Source organism: Dendrobates tinctorius, unplaced genomic scaffold (assembly GCF_039654945.1).
Source record: "Dendrobates tinctorius isolate UK_male_01 unplaced genomic scaffold, ASM3965494v1 ptg000191l, whole genome shotgun sequence".
Taxonomy (NCBI): Eukaryota; Metazoa; Chordata; class Amphibia; order Anura; family Dendrobatidae; genus Dendrobates; species Dendrobates tinctorius.
Genome location: NW_027361858.1, coordinates 8,429,192 through 8,449,807, shown reverse-complemented (window position 1 = coordinate 8,449,807; position 20,616 = coordinate 8,429,192). Strand labels below are relative to the sequence as shown.

The 20,616-nt window shown below is 41.9% G+C and overlaps 1 protein-coding gene across 2 annotated transcripts in view; it reads left to right on the top strand.

Annotated features, from left to right (window-relative positions):
* The window catches only part of SVEP1 (sushi, von Willebrand factor type A, EGF and pentraxin domain containing 1), a 543,713-nt gene that overhangs the window by 336,174 nt on the left and 186,923 nt on the right, over nt 1–20,616 (top strand). For both annotated transcript variants that reach the window (XM_073552438.1, XM_073552437.1), the window contains exons 20-21: nt 6,762–6,853; nt 18,015–18,111. In XM_073552438.1, the coding sequence (XP_073408539.1) occupies nt 6,762–6,853; nt 18,015–18,111 (189 nt within the window). The remainder of the gene's footprint in view (nt 1–6,761; nt 6,854–18,014; nt 18,112–20,616) is intronic.

Here is a 20,616-nt window from a genome sequence, read left to right as displayed (position 1 = left end):
TGTAATGCCTGTAATTTGTCATATATTGGATGTACATCCAGACAGCTCAAAACACGAATCAGGGAGCATTTATATGACTTAAACTAATACGAAAAATTTTGAACGAAATGTCTCAGCGGCATCTAAACATTTTATAGAGCATCATGCCAGAGATACATCTCATTTCAAAGTACAGGGGTTTGAACATGTAGTGTTACCATTCCGGGGGGGGGGGGGGGGAATGCCAGGCAGCGTCTTCTCACCCAAGAAGCTTTATGGATTTATCATTTAAACACCATATTTCCCAGTGGCCTTAATAAACGAAACGATTTAATGTTGCACTATTGTTTAATGATTTTATGTTTTATGTTTTTGTTTATTGTTATATGTGCCATTTTTATTCAGAAAAGGACCTTTCTCATTGTGTCACGTGATATTGTACAAGCACTTTCATTGGTGAGTCTTTTTATATAGTAGATCATGCTCTGAGATTCAGTATGGCTTTGACAAAGACCGCACAGGTCGAAACGGGTAGCCTTTGTCCGGTGTGTGGCTACCAAATGGAGTGCTATGCCTTATAGCGAATTTTAACATGTTCCAATAAAGAAGAATTTTATGCAGCTGGAGCCAAACTGGTTTTCCTTGATTATAATAATTGATAACAGACTGTACATGAGTCAACAGTGTGATGCAGCAGCATAAAAAGCAAACACAGTTCTAGGATGTATTAAGAGAAGCACAGATCATGTGAAATCGTTATCTACCTCTGTTCCTCCTTGGTCAGGTCTTATCTGGAATACTGTGTTTATTTCTGGGCACCACATTTTAAAAAAGACATAGAAAAACTGGAGTAAGTTCAGAGAAGAGTGACCAGAATGATGAATGCTCTGCAAATTATGTCCTACGAGGAACAGTTATAGGATCTGGGAATGTTTAGCTTGCATAAAAGAAGGCTAAGAAGAGAATAGTGTCTACAAATATCTGAAGGGCTGTCACAGTGTAGAGCAGTGGTTCCCAAACTCCAGTCCTTGCGGACCCCAACAGGTCATGTTTTCAGGATTTCCTTAGTATTTCACAGGTGATGGAAGTATCATCAAGGCATCAGTAATTCTCTCACATGTGTAGCACTATGGAAATCCTGAAAACATGACCTGTTGGGGTCCGCGAGGACTGGAGATTGGGAGCCACTGGTGTAGAGGGATCATCCTTATTCTTATTTGTGCATGGTAACACAAGTAGCAATCGAATGAAGCTGAAAGGGAGATGATACAGATTAAATGTTAGAAAAAACTGTTTGACAGTGAGGGTGATCAATGAGTGGAACAGGCTCCCATGAGAGGTGGTGAGTTCACCTTCAGTCGAAGAGTTCAGAGTCTGTACAGACATCTGTCTGGGATGATTTAGTGAATCCTCCACTGAGCAGGGGTTGGACCAGATGACCCAGGAGGTCCTTTCCAACCATGCCTGGATTGATAATCTGACCAACCGGGCATTTTCACACTGGGCCGTGATGTTTTCCTTCATAGTGGGCAGCGGGACGGAGATGCCCACTGATCCGGCCGCTGATCCGGCCACTGGTCGAATTTTCTGGCCAATGGCCCTTTAAATCTGCGGGCACAAGGGTTGCGACTAGAATGTAGTTGATTGTGTGAGCTAATGATGTCACCGGAAGGAGCAGGACTAGAGCCGTCTTAGATCTGAGTTGATTTTTTATGATCCTCATTTTAGCCACTCCAATCTAGACAGCTCTAGTCTCGACACTTCCGGTGACATCATTAGCTCATATAATCAGCTCCATTCTAGTCGCTACCATTTTGGAAGAGGAGCTGCTGCTGCCAGAGAGATCTTTGTGCCGGCAGCCCTGTGTGCCTGTCTGCAGTGCTCGTGATCTGTGCCCTTCAGCTATGTGCCCCCCCTGTGATCTCTGTGGTCCTTCAGCTAAGTGCCCCCCTGTGATCTCTCTGTCTGGCCCCAGCTATGTGCCCCCCCTGTGATCTCTCTGGCCCCAGTTACGTGCCCCCTGTGATCTCTCTGGCCCCAGCTATGTGCCCTCCCCATGATCTCTCTGGCCCCAGCTATGTGCCCCCCTGTGATCTCTCTGGCCATCTATGTGCCCCCTGTGATCTCTATGGCATCAGCTATGTGCCACCCCGTGATCTCTGGCCCCATCTATATGCCTCCCTGTGATCTCTCTGGCCCCAGCTATGTGCCCCCCGTGATCTCTCTGGCCCCAGCTATATGCCCCCCTGTGATTTCTCTGGCCCCATCTATGTGCCCCCTTGTGATCTCTCTGGCCCCAGCTATGTGCCCCCCTGTGATCGCTCTAGTCCCAGCTATGTGCCCCCTCTGATCGCTCTGGCCCCAGCTACATGCCCCCCTGTGATCTCTCTGGCTCTAGCTATGTGCCCCCCTGTGATCTCTCTGGCCCCAGCTATGTGCCCCCTGTGATCTCTGTGGCCCCAGCTATGTGCCCCCTGTGATCTCTGTGGCCCCAGCTATGTGCCCCCCTGTGATCTGTGCCCCATAGCTAAATGTCCCCCTGTGATTCCTGTACCCCACAGCTATGTGTCCCCTTGATCTCTTTCCCCCTGTGATTTCTGTGCCCCACAGCTATGTGTCCCCATGATCTCTGTTCCCCCTGTGATTTCTGTGCCCTCCAGCTATATGCCCCCCTGTGACCTCTGTGGCCCCAGCTATGTGCCCCCTGTGATCTCTGTGGCCCCAGCTATGTTCCCCCTATGATCTCTGTGGCCCCAGCTATGTGCCCCCCTGTGATATCTGGCTCCAGCTATGTGCACTCCTGTAATCCCTGTGCTCCCTGCTATGTGCTCCCATGTGATCTCTGTGCCCCCAGCTGTGTGCACCCCTTTGATCCCTGTGCCCCCTGCTATGTACCCCCTGTGATATTTGTGCTCCCATGTGATCTCTGTGCCCCCTGTGATCTGTGTCCTCCAGCTATGTGCCATCCTGTGATTTTTGTGCCACCCCCCAGTGATCACTGTGCCCCCCCAGCTATGTGCCCCCCTGTGATCTGTACCTCCCCCCGTGATCATCGTGCCACCCCACAGTGATCTCTGTGTCCCCCTGGCAATCTATGAACCCCACCCCGTGATCTGTGTGCCTCCTCGGCTATGCCTGTCCCCCCCGAGTGCTGTATATCCCCCTTTTTTTGTTTCCTGCTCCACTCACCATCCTAGCCAGGGACCCGCTCCTCTGCACGCCCGATGATGGATGCACCTCAGCTGTTCATCCTCCCCCCATATCCATACCTGGGTGAGTCCCATTATGGAATCTTTGTGTATGTACACCACTTGCACTATCACATGTATACTGTATATAGACTGCTGTGTATACAATATATAGGTGATACAGGCTGCTAAATCTGAGTAATCACAGTATCACCTATATTATGTATATACAACATTCTATATACATTATATAAGGGATACTGTGACTTAGGCCGGAGTCTCACTAGCGTGTGTGATGTGAGAAACTCGCATGAGTCTCTCGTATCAACACTCAGCGCTGCCGCCGGCACTCGGACCAGAGCGTGAGGCTGCATGTATTTCTATGCCCATCATATTCTGTATGTAGCATTATTATGTAGCATTATATGAGGCCCATTCTCTATGGAGCAAGGTATGGGGCATATTATACTGTATGGAGTATTATATGGGGTGCATTATACTGTTTTTAGCATTATATGGGGCTCATTATACTGTTTGGAGCATAATATGGGGCTCATTATACTGTATGGAGCAATATATGGGGCTCATTATACTGTTTGGAGCATTATTTGGGGCTTATTATACTGTATTGAGCGCTATGTGGTACCCATAATACTGTGTGGAGCATTATATGGGGCTTATTATTCTGTATGGAACAATATATGGGGCTCAGTATACTGTATGGAGCACTATGTGGTACCCAAAATACAGTGTGGAGAATTATATGGGGCTTATTATTCTGTATGACACAATATACGGGGCTCATTATACTGTATGGAGCAATACATGGGGCTCATTATACTGTATGGAGCACTATGTGGCACCCATAATACTGTGTGGAGCATTATATGGGGCTTATTATTCTGTATGGAGCAATACATGGGGCTCATTATACTCTATGGAGCAATATATGGGGCTCATACTATATGGAGCAATACATGGGGCTCATTATACTGTATGGAACAATATATGGGGCTCATTATTCTGTATGGAGCATTATATATGGGGCTCATTATACTGTATGAAGCAATATGTGGGGCTCATTATTCTGTATGGAAATATATATGGGGCTTATTATACTGAATGGAGCACTGTGTGGTACCCATAATATTGTGTAGAGCATTATCTGGGCTTATTATTCTGTATGGTGCAATATATGTGGCTCATTATACTGTATGGAGTACTATGTGGTACCCATAATACTGTGTGGAGCATTATATGGGGCTTATTATTCTGTATTGCGCAATATATGTGGCTCATTATACTGTAAGGAGCAATACATGGGGCACATTATACTGTATGGAGCACTATTTGGTGCCCATAATACTGTGTGGAGCATTATATGGGGCTTATTATTATGTATGGAGCAATACATGGGGCTCATTATACTGTATGGAGCAATATATGGGGCTCATTATTCTGTATGGAGCAATATATGGGGCTCGTTATACTGTATGGAGCAATACATGGGGCTCATTATACTGTATGGAGCAATACATGGGGCTCACACTGTATGGAGCAATACATGGGGCTCATTACACTGTATGGAACAATATATGGGACTCATTATACTGTATGGAACAATATATGGGGCTCATTATTCAGTATGGATCAATATATGGGGCTCATTATACTGTATGGAGCAATATGTGGGGCTCATTATTCTGTATGGAACAATATATAGGGCTTATTATACTGTATGGAGCACTATGTGGTACCAATAATATTGTGTAGAGCAATACATCGGGCTCATTATAATGTATGGGACAATATATGGGGCTCATTATTCTGTATGGAGCAATATATGGGGCTCATTATACTGTATGGATCAATATGTGGGGCTCATTATTCTGTATAGAACAATATATAGGGCATGTTTCTGTAAAAATCCCTATGTGGTGCCCATAATACTCTATGAAGGGCTATATTGTCTCATTTATGACTTTTTGTAGATTGTACAATAGTTATCACTCATGTAATGTAAGAAGTCAAATCTTTGGCATTGTATACCTATATTTCTCTGCTGTATCTGTGCATTATGAATTGTGGTATGTGTTAAAGGGGCCACTGAGACTTTCACCCGGGGCCCACAAAAACCCTGTATGTACTGCACAGTACCACTTCTCCTTTCCTGTTGTCGTAGAGGCGACATTGAACTTTGGGAGGGTTAATATTGGTCTAGTATTTTTAATACTACTATAGCCAAATAAAAATTAAATATTGGAAAAGTTGTTTAAATGGATTATCCCAAGTAATCCCCTCTCCTCTGGATAGGAGATAACTTTCCAATTCCTGGAGATTGGACTGCTGGGACCCCTATGATCCTGAAAATCAGAGCTCTGTAGAGCACCATGTAAATGCAGCTGTGGTCAATCATACGCACTGTGGCGTCATTCACATGTGGCTCTTCAAATATCTCCTTTTAGGAGAGTGAGGGGCACGACAAAGTAAAGCAAAATTTACTGATCGGGGTGAGGAGTGTTATAGTTTGTGGGCTGGTGGGGTTTGTATGGCAGGGCTGCTTTTTTGTCCTAGTCCGGCCCTGCTTCCAACTCTAACATTCTATGATGTTATGATGATTCTATAAGTGATATATTCTATAATTGTATAGACATATTCTATAAGTCAATGTTTTTCAAGGACAGCACAGACCAAAAATATGGATGTGGGAACTTAGCCTCATACTCTTTTCTAACAACATGAGGTTGCCATCCTAACTATTTCCCTGTTATTGATCTTCCTAAGCAAATATTGTTAATAGTGGGATATAAAAAAAGGTTAATTGAAAATACCAGTGAGCCAACAAATTTGTAAAAATGTAGGAAAAATTCACATAAGCTGTACAAATTTAGAAAAAGAAAAGAACAAGATTTCCTGTAAATTTAGGAAGAACATCATTAAAAAGGTACGAACTAATGTAAGTACACCTTGCTCAAGACTGAGTTATAGTATTCCTTTTCATCTGAGAAACTGCATACAGAGTGTTGTATGTGAGTGATGGCTCATTATATCATATTCATATGTTAGATTGCATTACTTATTTTATTACTTATTTTTTATATATTTTTTTTCTTGTATATGATTAGACTATACAATTAAACAAAGAACTATGGCTGTCATCAGAGGTGATTCCATGTTTGTTACTGGAAGAAAATACATTTCACATATCATATCTTTTTATATCAGCGGAAAGTGGCTATTCAGTGAGGAGGAATCATGTTTTTCATTGTTTATTATTTGCCTTTATTACAGTTATTAAAGTAGTGAATGACATAACCGGTGGGAGATAGCAATATGGCTGCCAGCTCTCTGCAGGCACGCAGACATGTGCAGCACCCTGGGTAAAGTGTTTTGGCTAATAACTATGTGTTACTAAAGGAAAGCTATATGTAGACAGAATGTGGCAAGAGCGCCAACGGGCAATAATATAGCCATTTAGCGAGCAGCACCCTTTTTCCAAAGCTAAGGAAGGAGAGTTGGTATTTGCTTTACTCACGGATGTTGTGACTAATCACAAGATTGATACCATGTGTTTCTCAAAATGTTATTTTGTAGGTTTTGGCTCCAGCTTCTCGGCAGCAGAGGAAAGTGTAATGATTCCCATTTCTCCACAAAATGTCAACGGCAAATACAAAGTCAGCAGTCAGGCAAGGATACGATTTGTTTCATTTTGCTCCGTCTAATGGCCTAGCCATAAAGTCAGATAAAGGAAGTGTATTGAATACATTAGCAAAGCTAAGCAACTAATGTATAACGTTAATGTAAGCGTAACCTCTTTACCTGAATCAATGCTTTAATATTAAAGTCAAAGCCTCCAGATTTAATTCCAGTGATAAGTAGTGTGGAGCTCAATAAAACAATAGCGCTCTGCCTCCCTGAGAACGCCTTCGGACGCCTTCCGCATGATGTATGTGCACTATATGTGACAAGAAGCAATAACCTAGCGCAGCAAAGTAGGATTCAGTAAGATTGAAACACAAACAATGCACTTACACAAAACATAATACAGAAATATGATTTGCATTCATTTAAAAGAAACATTTATCCTCTACCACAAAAAAGAAACTATTACAACTACATTTTGCTGGCCCACATTTTCTGCTTCAAGGAGTTGTTGACCACTTTATCATTGATAACTTTCTTAGGAGAGTTCAGATTAGTGGGGGGGCCAGACCTGATGTTTTATTATTCACACATAAATATTGCTTTAGCCCCAATTTAGCATTTTCAAAAGGGTAATAGGAGAAATTAGACTATACAGTTTGTTGTACAATTTCGAGTCCTGAGTACGCTGATAGCCCATAGGTGGTTGAAAACTACTGTTTGGGAGTACAACAGGGCTCAGAAAGGAAGTAGCACTATTTAACTTATTGTATGCAAAATTGGCTGGAATAGATAGATAATGCCATGTCACGTTTGCAGAGCCCATGATGTGCCTAAACATTGGAAACCCCCTCAAGTGACCACATTTTGGAAACTGCATCTCTCATGAAATGTATCTAGATGTGTTTGTGAGCACCTTCAATCCCCAAGTACTTCTCAAAAATGTATAACGTTGAGCCGTGAAAATAAAAGAATACGTATTTCCCACAAAAATTTTGCTTCATCCACAAATTTTGCATTTTCACAGGGGTTACAGGAGGAAAAAATGGAGCATGCAATGTGTTGTATAATATCTCATTAGCACACTAATACCCATATTTCATGGAAAATACTGTTTGGGTGCAAGGCAGAGTTTGGAAGGAAGGGAGCACCAATTGACTTTTGAAACCACAAAATTGGCTGGAATAGATATCGAACACCATGTCGCGTTTGCAGACCACGTGATATGCTCAAGTAGTGGAAATCCCCCACTAGGGACCCCGTTTTGGAAACTACACCCCTCAAGGAACTTATCTAGAGGTGTGGTGAGCACTTTGAAGCCACAGGAGCTTCACAGAATTTTATAACGTTGAGCCATGAAAAAATAAATTTTCCCCTCAAAAATGTTGCTTTTACCCCAAATTTTTCCTTTTCACAAAGGTAACAGGAAAAAATGGACTGTAAAATGTGTTGCAAGATTTCTCATGAGTACGCCGATATACCATATGTGGTGGAAAACTACTGTTTGGGCACACGGCAATGCTTGGAAGGAAAGGAGCGCCAATTGAATTTTGAAGCACAATTTTTGTTGAACTACACTGTAGATGCCATGTCACATTTGAAGAGCCCCTAATGTCAATAACAGTAAAAACTTCCACAAGTGACCCCATCTTGGAAACTACACCTCTTGAGGAATTTGTCTATGGGTGTAGTAAGCATTTTTAACCCTTCACGGAATTGTATGAGATTGGGCTTATGCAGTCAATGCAAAATTACAATTTTGTCCACTAAAATGTAGCTTGGGCCCCAAGTTTTCAATTTTCTAAACCGATAATAGGAGAAAAAAAACTGTACAATTTGTTACACAATTTTTCCTGTGTACGCCAAGACCTGACGTGGTCAAAAACTACTTTTGAGGCACAGTGCAAATATTAGAATGGAAGGAGCACTACATTTGAGTTCAGATTTTGCTGGAAGAGTTTGAGGGTGCCATGTCACATTGGTGAGGCCCTGAGGAGCCAGAACAGCAGAACTCCCAATAAGTGACTTCATTTTACAAACTACACTTCTCAATGAATTCATCTAGGAGTGCAGTGAGCATATTAACACCACATGTGCCTCACAGAATTTTATACCATTGGCAGTGAAAAAACAATTAAATTTCTACCACAACATTTTTATTTTAACCCCAGATTTTACATTTTCACAGGTAAAAATGGCACCAAAATTTGTCACACTATTTTTGCTGAAAGTGGCAATACCCCATATATGGCTGTACAGTACTGCTTAGCCATACGGCGAGACCCGGGAGTTGCTTGAGGACTCCATATAGAGAGCACTTAAGCATCAGAAGAGCAAAATCATCCTCATCACCTTATTTTGGAAATTACACCCTTCTTGGAATTTATCTACAGTGGCAGTGGCGATTTTTATTCCATGGGTGTAATCCAGAAATAAACAGCCTTGGATGTTGATGAGTGAAAACTGATAATCTGCTATTATAGTGGCCATACATTGAGGTGCCCATACATTATAGTGTCCATACATGGTGTCCCGCTCATGTTTCATGACACATGCACACTGTAAATTAAGCAGAGTCTCATTGCTACAGTAATGCCCAACGTGGATGCTACATGGGGTTTAGGCACACTTTGGCTCTCAAAAGGGAGTGGGTCATTTGGATTTGGGAGCACAGAATTTACTGAATTTCTTTTGGGGGCAAAACAGCTATAGGCACTAGAAGACAGCAATTGAAATCAGTGGGCTCATGATATTGGTTCTCAAATTAGGGAGTTCTCTCTTCTGCCTCAGTAAGTAATTCATATTTGGGTTCTTTATTGAGGCTGTGGGTCAGACAGAAGAGTAATAAGGAGGCAGGTGGATTAATCGAGCACCAAAGTTAATGAGATAAATGAGATTGTGAAGCTTCAGGGGGTTCCCTCCGATGTGGTGCCAGATGGGGGGACCCAATTTGTTTCCAAGTTCTGGAGGGTGTTCTGTTCTAGACTGGGGTTGCATATGTCCTTTTCCTCAGCCTTCCATCCCTAGTCAAATGGACAGACCAAGAGCGTTAATCAGAATTTGGAGACTTACCTCAGGTGCTTTGTCTCCGAGAAAAAAGAGGATTGGGCATCCTACTTACCGCTGTCAGAATTTGCTATTAGTAATCATCGTCAAGAGTGTACCAGCAGGTCACCATTCTTTGGTGTGTAAGGTTACCATCCAGAGTTTGGTACTTTTAGTGGTTGAGAGGCTTCAGGAGTTCCTGAGGAGGAATGTTTTCTTTGTCACTTTTTGGTGTGGTGGGGGATTCTGAGTAATTTGAAGATCATGGGAGACATGTACAAACATATGGCTGACAGAAAACGCTTGCCAGGTCCAGACCTGAATGTAATTGACTTTATGTGGTTGTCTAGCAGGGTTCATTCCTGGAAGTTGGGTCCTAGATTTATTGGCCCCTATAAAATAACCGTCGTCATGAACCCAGCAGCATTTCGTAATGAAATCACAAGAATCCATTTATATACAGTAATTAGTGTGTGTTCACACACCACAACACATCAATGTGTTATGAAATACCAAGTTCTCCTGATTTTTTCTGCAGAATATCAGAAGATTTTATTAAAATTTAGTCCATCAGTCTGCACCAAAATCCTCATCAAATTCTGTATTTGTGGACATAGCCTTATGAAGGTTTTCAGTAACATTGGATGTTTTGTGACAGAATCTTTGCCCTTTATTTCCTCCATCAAATTTAAACATACTTATTGTGAGATTTAACAGCTTTATTGTAAAAATGCAAATGTGCTGAAATTGTTCTGTCATATTGCTATGTCAATTTTACAGTAACTCCTTGTAACTGGAATAAAACTTTGCGGCTTCTAAAAAATTTATTTCTCATTGCAATAGCTTGCAAAGAAAAAAAAGTTTGCTATTCTAAGCCCAATAAAAAGCATTTGCTTGAGCAAAAACATAAAAACTTACTGCCTTACTTACCTTACTATACACCTTGTTTTGTGACTTTTGGCATTAACATTTTGTTCGGCAGTGCTGAAGAGGGTGTACTGTATTTAGCTTAGTAGCTATGTTCTCTATTCTAAGTAGTGTGGCCTATGGCCATACGCACATCTGTATAGTTCAAGTAAAAGGGTATTCAATAACAAAACCTCTACTGATCTGAAACATAAAAGAATAGCTGTTCACATACTAAAAGTTCATAATATGAATCCATACATGTAAAGATCTTTTCATATTTAATAATGCTTCTTCATTAGAGGAATTCCAAAGTATGGAAAGCTTTTGTCTCGCAGATATAAATCTCAATTTCTTTTAATTAACTGTATAGGAAAACAGAATAGACAGCTGGGAACAAAGCAATGGAAACAGTTGCGGAAAGCAGGAGCCGGAAAGACGTGAGTCGGCACATGCACAGTTAGGTTTTAGGCTCTCCTCACGGTAGGGCAGAGCAAAGAGCCCCTGCGCAAGTTGGAGATGTCCCTGTGTAAGCCTGAGATTTCCTTTGGCTATGTGAATAATGCAGGATGTGTCATCCACATCAATCACAACACAAAGACAGCGTTTAGCAGGTGAGAAGAGGGACAGGCGCCGCTGCAATGACATCCAATTTGCATACCTTGTTGAAGCACTTCAAAATATTTTTAGGGTGATATAGAGGGGAGTCAGTACATAAAATACAACTTTCTCGAATATGGCACAGGCTCAGCCACTTTAGCAATGTCTTTCACAAACGGATGGTAGTATCCGGCTAAACCGAGAAACGCCCGTACTTTCCTCAGGGTCTTGGACATGTGCCACTGCTGAATGGCCTCAATTTTACTCGCTACCAGCCGCACATCCTAAGCCAATACTACATGCCACAGACACTCGATCTGCGTCTGGAACAGGTGACACTTTTTGGGCTTGATTTTAGGTCCATTGTCTCTCAGTTGGTGCAACATTTGCTGGAGCTTTTCAAGGTGATCGTCGAACGAATCTCCGAATATAATCACATCGTCCAGATAGATCAACACGGACTCAAAGTTGTAATCACCCAAGCAATACTCCATCAACCGTTGAGACATTCCTGGGGCACTAGCCAGTTCGAAGGGCATTCAGTTAAACTCGTACAGGCCCATTGGTAAGATGAATGCTGTCTTCTGTCGATCTTGATCCACCATGGGCACCTGCCAGTAGCCACCGGCCAGGTCAAGCATAGAGAATTACTTTGCCTTTCCCAGGGAAGACAGGGTTTCTTCGATTCTTGGTAACGAGTAATAGTCACCTACAGTATGTGCATTCAGCTTGCGGTAATCAACACAAAACCGTATGGACCCGTCCTTCTACCGTACCAATATGACTGGGGAAGGCCATGGACTCTGACTTGCGCGGATCACCCCATTATCCAGCATTTGCGCTACCATCCCCTTGACCTCTTGATAGAGGTTCAGAGGGATCTGGTGATATCTCTCCCGAATTGGGGGGGTGTTTCCCGTGGGTATCTCATGTTCCACTGCCTTGGAGCAATCAAAGTCTTCTTCCATGCTGAAGAAAGCAGCCTGATATTTCCACATTGTAGCCTCCAGCCTGTGGGCCTGCTCGGATATCAACTGGGACTCCCATAGTCTCCATATTTTTCCTGCCATTCCACACAGGTGTGGGGGACTCTTCTGCTGCCGTCTGCTTGGACAGGGTCAAGGCGGTCCGGCAGTCTGCCCTCAGTGTGAACTGACTTTTGGGAATGACTCCTTCGCCACACACATATACATCAGCCAACTTAGTGACCACCACCAGAGTCACCTCATAATTCTGCAGGTTCAGACATTTTACTGGTACAGTTCCATCTTGTACAATGGCCAGCGTTCGGGCTATCATCAGACCATCCGTATCTTCTGACCAACCCACCGGTTCCAAAACCACCTCCACACCGTTTAATTTTCTGTGTGCCCCTACCGGCATCAACTCGCGCTTCTCTTGACCTGGGTGATCTCAACAGCAGACCCGCGTGGAACATACACTGCTCCCACCGCTCTTCCTTCTGCCGAACTCTTCTGAATACCGCACGAACGGACCACCTGCTGCAGGGCTCTCTTAGTGGCTTTGTGGCATGTCGCCTGTTTCCAATATCTCGGACCATCGCTCTCAAACAGAAGGGATTCCTGTTGTCTCAGGATATTCATTCCCAGAACCACCAGGAGGTTCGGCCTTGCCTGTGTCTTCATGAGTACCACTACATTGGTTCCCAACTCCTAGCCGCACAGCTATACCTTCATCCATGCAATACCCGCCACTGGAAATTCCTCATTATTAGCGGCCTTCAGCCTCAACAGATGTCTCAACTCCGATTTGACAGTCACTTTGAAGTGCGCCTTCAAAAATTTCATTGGCATCGTCATCACCTTCGATCCTTTATCCTGTAAACTGCACCTCCAGAGTAGGATTATCTGCAATCAGATCTTCAGAACAGACTTTGGGTGTTGATTTTCCTTCCTGCCTTGCCATATGCCCAACTACTGCGAATGCCTCTCTTTAACCGATGCCGTGACTTCAGCTGGCAGTTTCTTCTGGTAGTCCCACTGCATATGACTGAGTTCTCGGCATCGCGAACATTGAACCAGTCTTCTTGCCCTACCTCCGGACGCCTCAGGACTTAAAGCACTCGACATCCTCCCTGGGATACCGGGCGATAGCCCATACATAGGAGGAGAGGGGTTAGTCGGCGCCGAGTATATCGGAGGCTTTTCCCAAACCTGCATCTGCTGCATCTGTACTGCCAGGTTTTCCACAGTTTTCTGTAAAGCCGCCAGCTGTGCCTGGACAGGGTCTGGTCTCGTCCCTCTTGTATCAGCCACCTGCAGGTCACTCCACTGAAGAGCGGGTCTCACTTCTAAGGTCCGTGCTACCGCCTCTTCCTGTATTTCACAATATGTGATACCAGGGGTACTCCACGCCTTCAAAAACAATTCACTCTTTAGCGTCTTACTCTGTATTCCCTCTATGAACTGATCCCAAAGAATGCTGTCAACATTGGCCTCATTACCCACGGTCACAGGCGACTTATTTTTGATCTCCTGGTGCAGTTCCTCCAATGCTATAGCATACTGAATCAGGCTTTCTCTGTCTCTCTGGGTCCAGACAAAAAACTGTACTCACAGTTGTCTTGCTGCCGCCACATGATCAAAAGGTTTTTCCAATATCCGAATGATGTCATCAACCATCATCCGCTTATCTTCAAACTTCAGCAAGATAACTTTGAGGGCATCCCCCTCCAGAGCATTCAGCACAACTTCCGGCTGCAGTCGGGGGCTAATACCGTGCAAGTCAATGGCATTCTTCAACCTGCCTACCCAATCACTGAACAGCAAGCTGTATCCATCGAACTTGGCCAGGTGATTAAGCAGTGCTCCTGTAGTGGAGCAACCCACTAACCGAACTCCTCCGGACACAATGGGGGAAGGGGGGTGAAGAACTACAGGAGTGATAGCACCTTCTGCTCTGCTGGTGTCATCCATAGCAAGCACCGTATCCTGCCGACTATGCTGGTACACCGGTCGTTACTTGAGAATGGAATACGGCGCTGCTATGAACGACTCTGACCATGATACGATACCAAACCAACTTCTCTTTATAACTTGTGAAGAAGATAGCAGGATTTTACTTCTCAATAAAATATGGGTCACAACAGCCACAAACCACAAAATACAAATTATGCTTCCTAAGAAATCCCAAGTGCCAGCTTCACGGACAGGAGCAGGACTACCCCAAAGCTATGCCACTCCCTTATCCGATACAGGACCTCTCCGGTGTTATACCGTGACATGTGGTCCTCTCAGGTATATAATCTCACACCCGCCTACCGCCTTAATTACAATAGATTCCGGGTATACATATATACATGTCTATATTTACACGACTAATCACTTGAACCAACACAATATGTACACAGTGCACTGTCCTCTTTGTGAGCGCTCAGAGCGGATGCCCTGACAGAATATCCTCAAACAGAAAACAACTGGAATTGTTATTCTGACGTCCGGTCTCTAGATTTAGTTAGCTTCCTAGGTCACCAAATTCTCTTATACAGGTGCAAGTGAAAATTCAGATCAGTCCCAGTAGTATTTCACGGAGCCCCCCTAAGGCATTCACGTTTTTGCCAGAGTCTCGATATACAGGAGCTCACACAATCTCTATCAGTCCATCAGTAGTCTCAGGAACAGGAATATTCTTGGTAATGCTGCAAATCCTATCTAACTCTCCCTAACTAACTAAACAGTCGGTAACCAGTCACACATCCCAGTTTACTCACAGAAGCAGATCCCTCTGTATCACACCATCCAATTGGCTCCATGTCTCTCAGGCAGGACTTCCTTTCAAAATATTTACCTCAGGAGTCCCAGTCCCAACTACTTCCTGTTTCCAGAACTTTCTTCTCTTGTTCATTGGTGACCTCTAGTGGCCGAACTAAGTTACTGCAGCATCATTTATTTTAACAGAAAGCATTAACATGCTACAACCAGGCAATTTTATCTTCTCTTTGAACAATCATACATGTTTTCATTTTTTAATGACTTTTTTGCAGGATAAGTTGCAGTTTTAATTAATACCATTAGTTTTATCATATAATGTAACTGAAAACAAATTCAAAGTCTAGTGAAATGAAAAAAAATATAATTTTGCTTTTTTATTTTTTGTGGGGATGTTGTTGTTCACTGCATTCATTGTATGGTAAAAATGACTAAACACCATAAAACTTCAGAAGGTCAGATATACTGTATATATCATTATCTTTTCTTTCTTTCATCTTTTTTCATACTCCCATTAAGGAACTTGGACCTAAGGCAGCAAGAAGAAGGTTTCTGGATTGGAACATAGCATGGGCGAACCAGCTGTCCAGCTATTTAAATTACACTGTCAGTGATTGACAGCGACATCAAAATGGCTAAACAGCAGCGATTGGTGCTATCTCTGGTTGATGCTGTTCTAGAAACACGCTATCTGTATAGCACAGTCAGCATCTGCCATGCATTATGCGGGCTCTGCTCCTAAACATACACCAAACAGGCGCACCTTGACTGTGACCTTGGGTTAAAACAAACACATTGAATGGATCCTGTCTGTAGGATGAACCCTCCTAAGCCGTCTTTATGGACATGCAAGTCATAGGAAGCCACATAAAATGATATCTTGATATCTACAATCTGATATCTTATTCCAGAGAAATCCTCATTTTTCTTAATATGTAAATGAGCTGTTGAGATATGTGGGACAGACACAGATCTTTCTGAGAATCTGCCTCTAGAGCTTATTTTAAATGAAAAAAGTTGATACCAGTGTGAGACATGTAGATCAGGAGAACAGACTGTCATTCATTACATGACTAATACTGGTTACACTCCTTTTTCATTTAAAAGCTCTGGAAGCAGCTTCTCAGGGATATCATTTTGTTCAACTTTCACTGACCTACATGGCCATGCCCTTAGAAGGGTTGATCCTCCTGACATATTCCTTTTAACCCCTTCATGACATGCACCGTACATATAGTCTCCCGCTCCGGCGCTATGCCAACATCTTTTCATGAGCTGACATGTGCCCCTAACAGCCATGAGTGGAATCGCAATCCACCCCTGGCTGTTAACATGTTATATGCTGCAGTCAATCTCTGACAGCGGCATGTAACGTGCTTGTGCCAGAAGAGTGTCACAAACATCGCCCATCGGTACTGGTGTCACATGAATGCAGGTCTCTGATGGGTTGGCATAACAGGAGACCCCTGTGGATAGCTATGAGCACCATCCAGCAATCGGTGCTCATAGCAAGTGAGTATTTCTGCTACACAGAGCAGTGTTCAAGCCCTGCTCTGTGTAGCACAACTGATTGGATGAAGCCAGTAAAAAGTAAAAAAAGCAATGTTTTTAAAAATATTAAAATATAAAATATAAAAGTTTAAATCACCCCCATTCAAAATAAAATAAAAATATATTTGGTATCACCGCATTCAGAATCATACGATCTACCAAGATATAAAAAAATTAATCTGATCTGTAAACGGTGTAATGAGAAAAAAAAGTACAAACGTCAGAATTGCATTTTTTTTTGGTCGCTCCAACATTGCATTAAAATACAATAACAGGCGATCACAACATCGCATCTACTCCAAAATGATATCAATAAAAATGTCAGTTCGGCGCTCAAAAAATAAGCCCTCACCCAGCACCAGATCATGAATATGGAGACTCTACGGGTCTCAGAATTTTTTTTTTTTTTAACAAACATTGGATTTTTTTTCACCACTTAAATAAAAAACCTGTACATGTTTGGTATCTACAAATTCGTAATGACCTGGAGAATCATAATGGTCGGCCAGTTTTAGCATTTGGTGAACATGATAACAAAAAAAAAAAAGAATTGTGGGATTGAACTTTTTTTTTGCAATTTCACCGCACTTGGAATTTTTTTCCCCGTTTTCCAGTATGTTGTATGGTAAAATCAATGGCGTCGTTCAGAAGAACAACTTGTTAATGGGGAAACAAAAGAAAAGTTATGGCTCTGGGATGAAGGGGAGCAAAAAATAGAAATGCAAAAATGGAAAATAGCCTAGGGGTAAAGGGGTTAAAATAGATAGTAATTGTCCCCTGAGCTGCATAAATACATGGATGCTTACTGAATCCCTATATGTTAGAGGTCACACTAACACTATGGAGCTATATCACTGCATATAGTTATTGCAAAGTTTCTAATCTCCTTAGAGCCTTCGATAAATAATTCAAACCGCGTAGCCTCGCATACTATGAAAATATAAAATCTGTATTTCTGAGATGATGAATTTCACATAAACCTTGCTAGGATCTTACTTAAAATATGTCTAAGTATATTGTTTCTTCTCTTGCGACAGAACTAAGCATGCATGACTGCACCGAGCAATTTAGTCTTTCCTGCAGGTATCTGGTTGATACAGAAATACTGCAGCTACGGGACGTGCAGAGATGTTAGAGATGAGAAATAGTTGTTCATAGCGGGCTCTCTTCCACCGGGGAATACCAACGAGGAAATAGCATGGATAATACAATACTCCATCCTGCAGGATTGCTTTCTTATGTTAATTTCATTGTGATACATTTAATACATATTTTTGTCATGGTTATTTCCTTTAATGTTTTTTAATATAACATTGTTGTTATTATGTTCCCTTTTTAATATATGTTTCCAATAGCCATTTGTTTTACTTGACAGGTTTTTCATGAGTGCTTTTTAAATCCTTGCCAGAATAGCGGAACCTGCAAACAGGTCGGAAGTGGATATACTTGTACATGTCTCAAGGGCTACACAGGTAATTAACCATACTGGTTTCAATTTAATACTGGGGACGGTTTTTTAAAAAGTCAAAGATTTCTTGGTTTTATATACTTGGGGAATTGAGGTACAGTGTTTAAATATGGGAAGTTTTATGTGAAATCCTTGAGACGGTATTTCTCAGCCGAGACCTATATTGTATTTATAGCAGCTCGTTCCAAATATTCTCTGGATTATCAGAATGTCATAAAGAAATGTGAAAAACTAAGGCACAAATAAAGACATTTATACTATGCAACCCATGTACAGGATGATATTGGGACCGGCGCTCCGATTGCACTAAACTTTGTTAGAATTTATGGTATTTTAAAAAAAAAATCATTGTTTCAGTAAGAGCTAAATCAAGAGAAAGAAACTTGTCACTTAGGCTTAGCTAGGCAGGGGAAGCCATGAGGACGTCTCTGCCAGCCGACGTCTCTGCTAGCTGTCTTCTACAGCGTGTCCACATCGGACATTACCTGTCTGAATCCTGCTCATATAGGTACCATGCACATGATCAAGTTTTTAAATACATTAGTTAGGGACTGCTCTGATATGGGTTACCTTGACGCTTGGTAGAGCGGCTTAGTATACATTTTTTGCAAAAAACGTATAAACCAAATACCCTGTTTTGTCATCTTTTTAGTAGCACTTGCTGTTTACTTTTTTTCAGCAGAGTATTTTTATACGTTGGTTTTACTGTGTTTTTTTATGTTTCAGTTTTCTGGTGCTGTGAACACAGTCCTACAGAGATTTGTTCACTGTGTGCATGGCCCATGTGTTTGTATTCATTGACACGAGCTGTCTAGCAGCAGTGACCAAATATGAATGGCGCTTACAAGCTCATTTCTATTGAGCGTGTAAACACTCATGGATTTGAAGATGGCGGGATTGCAGGAGTGCACTGTTAACTCCTCATCCTGGCCAGCTTCAGTGCAGTGCTCACAACAAGTTAGACCGCGGCGGTGATCGGGCTCCTAGGCAGCAAGCTGTAAACATAAGAAAGGTGTGAATATCTCAATAACAGCTGCAAGATTTAATAAACAGTAAATTACAGAAGTTCTTATTTTACAACCAACAATATCCATCTATGAAGGTAGGAATAAACATTTACTGAGCACTAGTGAGGAGCGAGCGTGCTCGGATAAGGCATTATATGAGCATGCCCGTGTGCTAACTGAGTGACTTTGGCATGCTCGAAAAATATGTTCGAGTTGCAGTGGTTGCATGTCTTGCGTCTGTTCAACAGTCGCAACACATGCAGAGATTGCCTGTTTGTAAGGCAATCCCTGCAAGTCTTACGGCTTTCGAGCAACCGCAAAACATACAGCCACAGAGACTCAAACATATTTTTCAAGGATGCCGAAGACAGTTGGTTAGCACACGGGCATGCTCATATAATGCCTTATCCAGGCACGCTCACTCCTTACTACTGAGTACTAATCAACTGCATACAAGTCTATCAGTGCTTGCTTGCTGTCATATTTACACAGGAAAATGACTACTGATAGGAACAGATTGCTCATTAATACAACTGTTTATTTCTATACAACATCATGTAAGGCTAGGATCACACCAATTTCTGGTCAATTATGCTAATCACACTCTGATAAGTGTTTGATTATATAGTGATCATAGTGTGATAAAATTTTCTCCGATGAGGAGAAGATGGAAAAAAAAATTGCCCATCTTCTCCATTCTGTCAGTCCATGAAAATATACCACTGATAAAATTAACCGTAGACAACAACAAATAATCTTTATTGAAACGAGATAAAAAATGAGACCACAATCAGTGAGGCTGAAGGTGGGAACACATGGACATCTTTATGTTTATCTCCCACAGTTGCACAAAATATAGCACATATTGTGTGTGAAGCATATAGTGACAAAAAGCTGAATAATAAAATGAGCAAAGAGCAATAATAGTAATAAGTATAAAAGCCACAGTGTTAGTGGTTGTCACCTCCACAGGTATGTATCCTTGTCTTTTGTACTTCTTTAATACATAGTTCTCCTCTCTGTTTAGGTGTGTATCTGATCATTCCCACTGTAGCATTCATACTTATTACTATTATTACTCTTTGCACATTTTATTATTTAGTTGGATGCCACTATATGCTTCACACACGATTTATGATATATTTTGTGGAACTATGGGAGATATACATAAAGATGTCCTTGTGTTTCCACCTTCCGCCTCACTGTTTGCTGCCTCATTTTTTTTTACATGTTTTTACTTTTCTCATTTATGTTTCAATTAAGTTTATTTGTTGTTGTCTACTTGGTTTTTGGTCAATTTTAATGATGGTATATTTGATATGTTACCACAGGCTCCAGATACACTACCGTTCAAAAGTTTGGGGTCACCCAGACAATTTTGTGTTTTCCATGAAAACTCATACTTCTATTAATCAAATGAGTTGCCAAATGAATTTAAAATCTAGTCCAGACATTGACAAGGTTAGAAAAAAAGATTTTTATTTGAAATAATAATTTTCTCC